The sequence below is a fragment of the Aulostomus chinensis genome, chromosome 2 (assembly GCF_037954235.1).
Source record: "Aulostomus chinensis isolate RoL2024-O1b breed Wild chromosome 2, RoL_Achi_v1.0, whole genome shotgun sequence".
NCBI lineage: Eukaryota > Metazoa > Chordata > Actinopteri > Syngnathiformes > Aulostomidae > Aulostomus > Aulostomus chinensis.
The window spans coordinates 1,013,209-1,025,890 of record NC_141321.1 but is presented as its reverse complement, the minus strand read 5'-3'; the positions used below and the strand labels follow the sequence as shown (position 1 = coordinate 1,025,890).

The 12,682-nt window shown below is 42.9% G+C and overlaps 1 protein-coding gene across 4 annotated transcripts in view; it reads left to right on the top strand.

Annotated features, from left to right (window-relative positions):
• The window catches only part of hdgfl3 (HDGF like 3), a 43,921-nt gene that overhangs the window by 17,851 nt on the left and 13,388 nt on the right, over positions 1-12,682 (top strand). For 3 of the 4 annotated variants that reach the window (XM_086222096.1, XM_086222106.1, XM_086222116.1), the window contains exons 3-4: positions 10,529-10,667; positions 10,804-10,977. In XM_086222096.1, coding sequence (XP_086078222.1) covers positions 10,529-10,667; positions 10,804-10,977 — 313 coding nt within the window. Of the gene's footprint in view, positions 1-436; positions 2,995-3,646; positions 4,708-4,890; positions 5,207-5,416; positions 6,538-10,528; positions 10,668-10,803; positions 10,978-12,682 lie in introns of those variants that run through there. The other variant, XR_015118947.1, reaches the window with a different exon arrangement.

The following is a 12,682-nucleotide window of genomic DNA, read 5'->3' as shown; positions in this document are numbered from 1 at the left end:
TGCCCTTTGTCACCGGTTCTGTTCATAACTTACGGACAGAATTTCTAGACACAGCTTGGTGGTGGAGGGTGGCGAGTTTGGTGGCGAGAGGATGTCTCTTCTTCTTGTGTTAGCTGCAGTGGTAGACATTTTAGCCAGATGATGTGTGGCCGCATATGCTCATTATAACCACTAGTTTACTTCTACTGATATGTTTGCGTATACTGATCATTATCATGACAGTTATTCAGCGCAATATCACATGGAGTGTTGTGTTGGTGCTGGGAGGGATTATGGCTTTGTTCACATGTATCAATCTGTTGGTGTGCTGGTTAGCTAAGATATTTTTCAGGGCTGTAATTTTCTTGGTGCTCATGTTCTTTTATGTTTATTGAAACTAAGCTAAGGTGGTTCTCTATGATATATAAATTCTTGCCGTTGTCATTTTTATTTTCAGAACTGCAGAACCAAGCAGCCTGTAAGATGAAAATAAATAGGAACTGAATCATTCACTGGCCTCCTCTTTGTTGAGTCCCTCGAGATTTGGCTGAAAGCGGTGTCCTGGCTGACACATCAAAGTGGACTCATGATACCCCCTGAACCAACTGCCTAGGATCTGGGGTCTCATTTGATGATCCTTCGAGCCAGATCACTGGGTTGGAGATGGATCAACCTATGAGGCTCGTGGTGCACACCCCAGACGACATCTTTGTCCCCCCGCGCTACGCAGACTGTGATATGGATCATCTGAGCTAAATTAGTCAGAGATACAGTGAGGACACAGAGAATCTTCACCAGGAAGGAAGGGCCAGGATGACACCCCTCACCTCAGACCATGATCCTTCACCATTCAGCCATTTGCAGACACAGGATGCTTTTCTTTAAGTGATAAACCTGTGCCTCTCTGCATTCCCTAGAGAGGGAGCTAGGGAAACGATTTCATGATTGCTTTACATCCCTATATCCAGCACTGAGCCCCAGACACCCACCAGAAGATTTAAAGACAGAATTAGAGGACATCCGTCCCGACAAGACACTCCTCCAGCAGACCCAGCAACACGTCAGCAGATCTGGTGGAACTCAGAGCACTGCGACCAGACATGAGACAGTCACTGAATCCTGTTCAGAACCTACAGAGCCCCTCCACTCCTCATATAAATCAGTCTGAACCCATGCAGCCATTGCCACCCACTGCACCTGCTGCAGAGTATAACTGGCCTGCACCATCACCATGGCCAGATCCAGTGAAGACGGGGCTGTAACCTGCTGGCTTACCAACCCCACCACTACCACATAACAGTGTTGAGGCCACAGTCTAGCGTCCATATGTTAAGGAGGAGGCCACCCCAATGCCCCATTACTTAGCTGTTATTCAACAGTCAAGATATGGCACTGTTGCTGCTACCAGACCATTGGAAAGCACTGCTCCTTCTCCATGCCCCTGGTTCAAACCAGTTCAGCCTTCAGTGCAGTCATCCAGTTTGCCCCCGCCTGAGCCAAAGTATCCTGCCACTTGTGATGGTCTCGAGAGTGAACCAGGATACAATTCCCAGCAGCTTCTTGGTGGGTCATGGATGCAGTCACAACCAATGCCTCCAGTTAGGACCTCCCACATTCCAGAGTCCAGCTACTATGGGCCACACCCAACCATCCACAACTTTTCTTGTCATGACCCAAGGGAGTTTGCTCATCTTAAGCTCTCATTGGAGAACCTATTACCCCCAGATGCCCCAGAACCGTTTAAGTACAAAGAGATGGTCAATCACCTGCAGGGTCCCAGTTAATAGCAGACGCTTAACTCTCCAACGCCCTTCTCTGACATGATGGCTGCCTTGAATGATAAGCTTGGTCAAACTCAGATTGCATTGAGGCGTATTGCCGCTGGTTGACTCACCAGATATCAGGCAGGGAGATGGTGCTGCATTCGAGAAGTTTGCACTCCAAGTACAGTCGCTGGTGGGAATGTTGAGGACATTAGGTTCTGAAGGAGAAGCTGAGTTACAGTGTGGCTCACATGTTGCTTGCCTGCTAAACAAGTTACCACCTGAGCTGAAAGCCATGTTCTGCCACTACATGTTCTATTCAGGCACCCAAACTCACACCTTGATCTGTTGGAGTGGCTTAAGTATGAGTCCTCGTGTCAGGAACCTGAAGGACAGTTAACAGTGAGAGGGGCTTAGGAGAGCCAGGTGCCCCCAACTGATGGTCACTAGAATAACCCCCCCCCCCATACCGTTCTCCATGTTGGGAAGGACACTGATATGAAGGCAGCAGTTCGAGCCATTCTCTCTCTCCATTCTGCAAAAACACTGTCTCAGTCAATCCATTCAAATCTGGTTTATTTATAGAGCACATTTAAAAACAACAGGGTTGAACATAGTGCTGTACATCAATAAATAAGTCAAATATAGCATAAATAACATAAATCATAGGCAGGACACGAAAACACTGTTACAAAAGACCAGTTTTGTATAGTAACAAAGTAAAAATAGTTCACTACTGTACTTAAGTATATTTTGGGAGACTTTGTACTTTACTCGTTTTTAATTTTTTGACAACTTTCACTTTTACTTCACTATTTTTCCAAACTTAATTGCATACTTTTACTCCGATACATTTTCAATGTTCTGTTTCGTTACTCATTACAAAAAAAAGAAAAAAGAAAGAAAGAAAGATAAAGAAACCGTAACAGTGTTTTGGCCACACCCCACCTGACTGGATATGCCTGGGCTTGCTCGCAATTGCCAATAGTTGCGTATGACCAATAGGCTACACCTGCTAGTCTCACAATCAACAGCCCTAATGGAAGAGGAGACGGAGACAGCGACTACATCAGCTGCAAATGAAGGGGAACCTGATGATGAGCAGCACCCGTGGCCTTATTTGAACACGATGTTCTCTTACACGGAGGTGAAGGATTCGTCCTACTGAATGAAGTGTCTCTTATGCCTCCCAAGAAACGTGGAAATTCTGTCTTACAGAAACTCCCCGTCCAACCTGAAGAAACACATCGAGGTAAGTTCTGGGTTTTCGTTTCAGTAACTAAAGCATGGACCTATAGTAACACGGGCTATTGTGAAGTTTTGAGCATAACCTGAACAAATGATTTTTTGTGACATTGTTTCGGTTCCACATGCGGTGTAAGCTTATTTGGCATAATGTTGGCTGTAGCAGGCTACCGAGCCTTTTCTGTTCAAGGGAAGGAAGATAGCTGTAGCAGGCTAAGTGTAACAAATAAGGGAAAGGCATGCAAGTTCAAAATGACAAACCATATTAACAAGTACTACTTTTTAAAATTGAAACAAACTTTGTTTGTACTTCTGACCATGATCTAGTGTGTTGCATAAAGGAGAAAGTGTGTTGCTGAATTGCTACTACAGTGTTAAGCAGAACTTTAAGGCATAGCAACAACATCTTCAAGTTATGCTACTTTGGTTTAAGCGCTGGACTATAGTGTCTAAGCAATAGGCAAAAACTGTAAATACTACTACTGAATCACAAGTCATTTATTACTATTATTTTAATGTATCCAATGTTCAATACCAACCAATTTATCATTTTACTAGGCTAAATGTATGTTTTATTTGTGCATGTCTATAGATTAAATTAGCAATTTTGATGCAGTCTTTGTAACTGATGTGTGTACACTTTTTTTTGTCTGTTTCAGAGAAAGCATCCACACCATGTCCAGAAATACATTGAATTGACCACAGCAAAGTGAAAAAGGACCAGTGGACCACCTACCCCCAGCAGCAAGCAGGCCACATTAACACAGACCTTGGCCATGACCCCTCAGAAGAGCGTTTACAAGGCCATTGTTAAGTATGTTGTACATGGGCTTTGGCCCTTCTCAGTAGTTGAGCAGGAACCCTTCAGAGAATTTGTCAAGAACCTTGTCCCTAATGCCAAAATGATGTCCCGGGTGACTCTCACCTCCAAGATTGAGGATGGCTTTAACAAAATGAAAGCTGCTCTGACTGAGGCAATGAAGGAGGTCAAATACGTTGCGACTACTACCGACTGCTGGTCGGTCAGAAGGCGAGGGTTCATTGGCGTTACAGCACACTGGATTGACCCAGACAATCTTCAAAGATGTTCAGCAGCCTTGGCGTGCCGACAGCTGAGAGGATCCCACACCTTTGACCTGTTGGCCAATGCTTTGAATGACATACATGCGGAATTTGACATCAGAGGCAAGATTGTGAGGACTACCACTGACAATGGTTCGAACTCTGTGAAGGCTTTTCGAGTGTGTGGGGAGGACAAAAACAACAATGAAGAGGGAGTTGAGGAAGCTGAAGCATCTGAGCAGTCTGAAGAGGAAGGAGATGGTGGAGTGGATGAGGACGAAGATGTGCAGTACATTGATACAGCAGCTCTTCTAAATGAAGATGATGGGTTTGAATTTCAGCTACCGAGACACCAATACTGTGCTTGTCATATTCTAAATCTAAACGCTAGTGAAGGTTCCACAAATGCAACCTCCAGCGACGCATACAAGAAGCTGCACCATGCAACGTTTGCCAAGTGTTATGGCCTATGGAACAAATGTGGAAGATCCACGCTTGCAGCTGAGATGATCGAAGATGTCTGTTCCCTTCAGCTTCTAAGACCAACTAAACCGAGGTGGAATTCCTTGTTCATGGCCGTGGAATGCCTGCTCAGGATTTCTAAAGAGAAGGGAGAGGGAGCCTTAAGAGCTATTGCTGCCTACCTGAAGGTCCCAATGTAAGTAGGCCTAAGATTAAAAAAAAAAAAGTAAAAGTGGAATAACAGCTGCAGATAAACAAATGACAGATTTCCAGTGAGTTTCGTTTTTCCAGCAGTCATCATAGGCACTGTTATTCATATTCTATCATATATAATCCTTCCATCTAACAAGTGTGTATGTGTTTTTGTGTGTCAACACAGGTTCATTCAGCCGAACTCGCATTTCTGACTGAGTTTGCTGCTGTAATGAGCCCTGTTGCCCAGGCAACCAACATACTCCAAGCAGAAACCAACGCACAAATGGGATGGCTACTTCCTACAATTCACCTTCTGCAGGTCAAACTCGACAAAGTGAAGTTGCATCTGAAGTACTGCAGGCCTCTTGTTGATGCTTTACAGTCTGGAATTCAGAACCATTTTGGGCACATGTTCAGAGATGCCGAGCTGGTTACAGCTGCAATTCTTCTTCCCAAATTCCGAACGACATGGACGAAGGATGACGCTACCATTAAAATGGGTAAGGCATTCATACACTGTAGTTAAGTTTGTTTGTTTTGACACTTCGTCGTATTAACAGATTTGCATGTTGGTTGGTGCATGAAATGGAACATTGAATGAAGGCAAGAAAGAAATCAAATGCTTTGTTTCACTTCTTTAGACTTAGATCACAACATGGTAGAGTTGCATCATTTAAGTGCTATAACCCTTCTATATTGCTATATTTCAGGAATCAATTACATCAAGCAGCATAACAAGGATTCCTCAATGCAGCCAGGTGATGCGACCAGGTCGAGTCCATCAGATGAGGATGACTTCTTCTCTTCTCTGCAAGCATCAAAGACCCAAGATGGTGGCCAACAATTTGATGCCTACCTGTCCTGCTCAGCTGATCACATGGATTTGCTGAAGTCCTTTCCTTCTGTCTGCAAGCTGTCTGTCAAGCTCAACATGCCCCTCCCAGCGTCGGCAGCATGCGAAAGGCTGTTCAGCATAGCAGGTCTTGTTTTCAGCCCATGAAGAGTACGGCTAAATTCTAGGCATTTTGAGAGCCAGCTGCTTTTGAAGATCAACAAAAATTTTTACAGTTTCAAGTGATAATATGGTTATGTACAAGGATGACCTCAAAGAAGGTTTAAGTTGGAGGGAAAGAAAAATGAAGGTCAAGGGCAAAAGTGTTTCGGTGGTGGGATGAGGGGCTTGAGTTTGCATAAAGAAAAGCTGTTGGTGCTATGTAAAATGTTAGGATTTAGTTAATAGGCCTAAACGTGAAGTAACGGTAGCAGCTTTTTTGTGTTTTCTCTGGTGTGATGTGCACCTCATTTTCAGCACTATCTTTTTTCTTTTTTTTTTAAAGTTTATGAAAAAAGGGTTTCAAACTGTGATCTCCTCTTTAGATGCCAGATAAGCTTGAGTTTTCTCCCTATTTGTTTTTTGTTGGAGTGACTGCAATTGGTTGTGTGTGCGCACTACCTCTATAGTTTATTAAGTGCAGTAATGGTAGCAGCTTTTTTTCTAGATGGTGTGATGTTCGCCTCATTCTCAGTGCTGACTTATTTTATTTATTTTTCAAAAGGTTTACAAAAAGAGGTTTCAAACTGTGGGCTCCCTCTTCAGATGCTACAGTTTTCTCCCAATTTTATTTTGTCTATAATGATGGCAATTGGTCGTGTGTGTACTGCCATAGTTTACAAAATGCAAGAACGATAGCAGCTTTTTTTTTCATTTTGCTTTTAATGGTGTAATGTACGCCTAATTTTCAGCACTGACTTTATTTGAAAAAGAAAAAAAATGGAAGGTTTACAAAGTTTCAAACTGGTCTACATTTTGCCTGCAATTGGTTGTGTGTGTGTGTGTGCATCTACATTTTCAGTAGTGTACTTGAAAGTTTATCAAAAATAAAAAAATATGACATTCAGACTGCCTTTGCTTGTTATTTACTTTTACTTATACTTTTAGCTACATTACTTGAGTACATTTATTTTTACATTGCTTGTCGTGCTTGTCTGCTCCAGCTAGAAGACAAACAGCAGCGTTCTGGAACAATTACAGTCAAGAGAGGGAAGCCTGGCTGACACTAACATAGAGGGCATTACAGTAATCGAGTCAGGTTGAGACAAAGGCAACCCTCTCAACATCACTAAATGAAAAGAAAGGCTTGACCTTATAATATCCTCATTTGGTAAAAACTGGATTTTACAACAGAATTGATCTGTTGATCCATTTCAAAATCACTGTCGATTTTTACCCTCAAATTAGTTAGTGTGTTTGATATAAGGGATAAGGGAATCCAGGTCGAGAGGGGCATAAGAGGCACCACTGGATCCAAACATTATAACCTCAGTTTTGCTGCCATTGAAAATTGAAAAGTTCAGGGCCATCCAAGCTTTAATGTCCTTAAAGCACTCTGAAAAGGGTTCTAGACAATTAGGGACATTTGGTTTTTCGGGGCAGGTAGTGTTGTCCACATAAAAGTGGAACGAGATGCCATATTTTTTAACAACAGCCCCTAAGGGGAGCAGATAAAGAGAGAAGAGAATGGATCCAAGAATGGAACCTTGGGGAACTCCGTTTGGAAGAGGTGCAGAAGACGAACGTTATTCACCAAGGATAACAGAAAAACGTCTATTATACAGATAAGACCAAAACCTCTCAAGAGCAGTGCCACTGATGCCCACATAATGCCCCAGGTGAGAGATGAGGATATGGTCCACTGTGTAAAAAGCAGCTGTAAGGTCTAAAAGAACAAGAATAGTATAGTCTCCAGTGTCTGTAGCCAAAAACAAAAAATTAAAAACTCTTAAAAGTGCAGATTCAGTGCTGTGGAGTGGCTTAAAACCAGATGGGGAAACCTCAAGAATGCCATATGCATATAAGAAACACTGCAGTTGTACAAGTACAGCTTTCTTCAGTATTTTTGATGTAAAAGGGAGTTTAGAAATAGGTCTAAAATTGTTAAAAACGGAGGTATCCAAGTTATTTTTTTTGATCAAGGGCTGCGCCACGGCCTGTTAAAAACACTTTGGTACAACACCTGAAGCGAAACTACTGTTTACAGTCAGTTGAATGTTAAGTGCAATAGTGTCGCAGATTTCTTTAAAAAAGCAAGGAGGGATAACATCAGTAGGAGAAACTGAGTGTTTCATCTGAGTAACAATTTCCTTCAGAGCAGAAAGTGACACAGGCTCAAACTGATAAAATACAGCAGAGCAAGTGACAGTGATAGACGGATCATAGGAAGGAGGTGAGATAAACGCTCTGATGGTACTAGTAACCTTGTCCACGAAAATGTGGGGAAACACCATGAAGCAGCTCAGGAAGAATTACAAGCACCTCATTGACCTTCCTATACAAACTCTCACAGATGTGAAACCTATGCTGCTCATTTGGAATGATCACCCCCAGCTCATCACTCCCATTGAACTCGACTGGTTGGGACCTCCCAGTGGACCTGCTGCCATCTCCACGAGGCTAGGTTGGACACTACAGGGCCCAGCAAGTGTAGTCTGTCACCTCGCTCAACCACAGCAGTGTCTCTTGACAACAGTAGCACCCCAGGTGAGCGAGCTGATGAGGCAATTTGAAAGGCTTTGGCAGGTTGATACTGTCCCGTTCTGGAGCGAGAAACTAGTTACCTGTTCAAAGCAAGACCGGGAGGTCATCAGCATCCTTGAAACAACCTTAATAATAACCAAGCTGAGCAGTTGATCTTTTAGAGATTTCAGATGGATAGTTTCCCACAAGAGTACAGCTTGCTGAAAGTGGGGTAGGGAGATCCGCTCCATCAAGAGTGCACAGTGGAAGCTCAACCTGTTGTAGATGAAGTTCTTTGCACCATGCTCACTGAGTTGGAAGGGATTCTTAGCAGCAAGCCCCTGGGATATGTATCCTCTGATGCCAGTGACCCAGACCCAATGACTCTTCTGATGGGGTGGCCTGATGGGTCATTTTACCTCAAGAAGTTTACCCAAGAAATTACCTCATCAGTCGCCACCATTGGAAGCACTCCCAAGTCCTGGCTAATCACTTCTGAGCCGGTTTCATCTGGCTTTATGTGCCAAGTCTTCAAGCTCGCAAGAAGTAGCAAGCTTTACCAGCTGACATTGGTCAAGACTGTGTAGTGATAATCATTGATCCACAACTCCCCAGAGCCCTATGGCCCATAGGGAGAGTGATCAAGACTTATCTTAGCCCTGTTGCTCACCCTGAGGTTTCTCAGATTTTTCCCTGTTAAAAGGGTTTTCTATGGAGTTTTTCCTCAGTCGATGTGAGGGTCTGAGGGCAGAGGATGTTGTTATGATGCCATGTGAAGCCCTTTGAGACAAACTGTTTGTGAAAATGGGCTATACAAATAAAATTGCCTTGCCTTGCCTTGCCTGATGAACACATTGGGTCGGCTGATGTGAAAGTGAGAAAAAGGGTTTTCACTTTTCAGATGAGTTGTTCTCCTTGCACTTCAGACTGGTGAAGATGACAACAGTTTCTCTCCTGTGACCTCATCCCCACCATTTACTTTGTTGCCTTCATTAGGAAGCAAATGTATTATATATATTTGCCGCAGCTGTAGAAAAGGCCCTGAAGTTACTGTATATATGTTGGTTATGTTACATGTAGTGTTATTTGATTCATGAGTGAGCAGAGCCCCCTGCTAGGTTTCTACTGTAATTGACCATGCTCAGTCGGGTAGCATTGTATGTGGGTGCAGTGAATGACGGGAGTTCGAAGTTATGCCGGGTTTGTGTTATTGCGACTAGTCTGTGTGAATGAAGCATGTAAGTGTGGGTGTGTGTATTTTGAGAGTTTTGGATTTGTGTTAGTTAAGCCCCGCCCATGCTTAGGTACACATAGCAACTTCACTTTCTCCAACATAAGAGGTTCTAAACTTTGACAGAACACTGTTGTTACGAAAGCAAAAAGCAGTTGGAGGCGCTTGTTTCAATCAAATACTTTTTTTTTTTTTTAGGCTACTGTCCTGTTGTAGTTGCTGGTGAGTTCCAGAACACCACACAACATGCCAGTATTTAGTGAGTCTCACTTGTTACATGTCTCATTGTTGTTCAACAGACTAATAACAAAGCATATTGTGCCTTTTGTCATTTAAGCCGTCATGTTTCAGCGGCATTAGGAAGCCATTGTCTGCAGTGTTGCTTTAGTTTGAGAAAAGCACTTTTTATTTTTTAGTTACTATCATGGCAGGTGACTGTAGACAGTAACTCATGATTATGATATATGTGTGTGCGCAGTCCCAAGAACAGCTAAGATAGTGCATATAACCCTCAAGCGGTTTTGTGTGTGTGTGTGTGTGTATATATGTGTGTATATATATATATACACTGATGTAAATATCAAGTTAGTCCAGTATTGTGTCATCCCAGGGGGTGGCATGGCTCAGAGGTAGAGAGGCCGTATAGCAACCGAAGGGTTGCTGGATCGATCCTCACTTCCCCCAATGACCATGTTAAAGTATCCTTGAGCAAGATAATGAACCCCTAATTGCCCCTGATGGCCCTGTGATAGACTGGCAACCTGTCCAGGGTGTACCCTGCCTCTCGCCCAATGTCAGCTGGGCTAGACACTAGCCCCTTTGTGACCCTTAACAGATAAGCAGTATAGGAAATAGATGGATGGATGGATGGTGCATCCCTTCTTTCAATCTTCTCCCAGACTCTCAGGCTCCCGTCAGCTCAGCCAACTTTCACTGAAACTGGTTGATGTCTGCAGCAATTATTTTGAAATGTGGGAATTTCATCCATCTTAGCTTTTGTTGGGGTATTGAGAATCATTTTAATTCACTGGTACTGGCACCAAATGTGAGATGCTGAGTCTCCTCATCCTTCTTTAGAGCCTTCCTGAGCCCAAAAGATCTTCTGCCATACAAGGAGTACAAAGACAAATTTGGCAAGTCCAACAAGAGGAAAGGCTTCAATGAGGGCCTGTGGGAGATCGAGAACAACCCCGGAGTCAAGTTCATCGGCTACCAGGTCAGCCAGATGTTCACACACAAGGGAAGAGTCATCCAAGGAGACAGATTAATTATTCTGAATGATGTTATGTTGTTTTGTACACAATGACTGACACCACCAAAAACATGTTGCGTGTGTGTGACTCCACCCACAGGGTATCCAGCAGCAAAGTTCTTTGGAGACAGAAGAGGGTGGAAATACTGCTGATGGTAGCAGCGAGGGCGAGGAGGGTGATGAGGGTAACTCTGTCAAGGAGGAAGATGACAAAGAGAAGCTGAGGGGAGACAGGACCGGGTCCAAACGGAAAAAAACAGCAGCCACCTCAAAGGTAGGAGACTTAAGCAGGTGAACAGTACATGTACTGCCTTATTAACTGAGGTATTAACAGACTCCAAACTGTGTCAATATCTAAGATCTGACCGGGACTATTTTGTGTGAAACTCATTCCAGAGATACATGTGGCATGTTTGGGTCTCCACATGACTGTGGTCAGATCTTAGCTCATCTTAGCATAGATTTATATAAATATGACCATATCAGTGAGATTCAGCAAGTCAGGACTCTTTGGGAGCACTATTGTCAATTATTAGATACACTGACCAAGTTAGTCAAGTCAAGTCAAGTCAATTTTATTTATATAGCGCCAAATCACAACAAAAGTTATCTCATGACACTTTACAAGTAGAGCGGGTCCAGCACCACACTCCTTCAATGAATTTACACCCAACAATTCTCCATCAGCAGCACATCCTGCAACAGTGGCGACGAAAACCTTCCTTTTAACAGGCAAGAATGTTGAGCAGATCCAGGCTCAATGGGGACGGCCTTCTGCTTTGAAAGAGAGCAGGAGAGCGGGGCAGAGACAAAGACAGATATTGGAGGAAGATATATATGCAGAAAGAAAGAGTGGGACAGAGATAAAGAGAGAGAGAAAGGAAGAGACTGATCGACAGACAGGGACGTAAGCAGGTGGAGCTATGGGTGGTAGCTTGAGCCTCTTCAGGTCTGCAGCCTCCTCCAGCAGCACCCGGGATCTGGGAAGAGGGGAGCCCGAAAGCTCCGGAGAAGAAGACGAGTTAGTAATACGTATGAGTATGATTTATGTATGACAAATATAGGAGGACAGAGAGGAGTAGAGAGAAGCCCAGTGCACCATGGGAGATCCCCCGGCAGTCTAAGCCTATAGCAGCATATCTAAGGGCCAACCTAAGCAGCCCTAACTATAAGCCTGATCAAAAAGGAAGGTCTTAAGTCTGCTCTTAAAGGTCGAGAGGGTGTCTGCATCCCGGACTGAAACTGGGAAAGTTAGTGGTGACAAATTCGTTTCTACAATATTAACTATGCTATTGCGTTTACAAGTCCTTACATTGTACATACATACACACTTAAAAAGTTTCTATAGTGTCAACTAGTCTATGCAACATTAACGAGTTTCAAAATTGTTAACTAGTCTCTGTAATTTTAGCTAGTCTCCATTGTAAACTGGTGTCTGTTGTGTTAACTAGTCTCCAAAGTGTCATATGGTCTCAATAAGTTTAACTAGTTTGTACAATGTTAACTACTTTCTACTAGAATACCTAGTCTCTATGGTGTTCACTCATCCCAACAGTGTCAAATAATCTCTGTAATGTAATCTAGGTTCTACATTTTTAACTAGTCTGTAACTAGTTTGTGATCTAGTCAATTCAATTGCGACCTGTCTTCACAATGTTAATTACTTTTGTCAAAAGTATCTAATCTCAACAGGGTTAAGTACTCATTACAACAGTAACTAGTCTCTAGAGTTAACTACTCACTACAATATGAACTGGTCTCTTTCTAGACTTATAATCTCTTCAATATTACCTGATCCCTACGATAATAAGTAGTCTCAACAGTGTTGAATATTCTCTACAATATTAACTAATCTCAATAGTTGTAACTAATATTTAAAATGTAATCTAGCATGTACAGCAGTTACTAGTTTCTACAGTGTCATCTACTCTGTATAGTAGTAACTAGTCTTTACAGTAACATCAGTATTAACTGGTCTT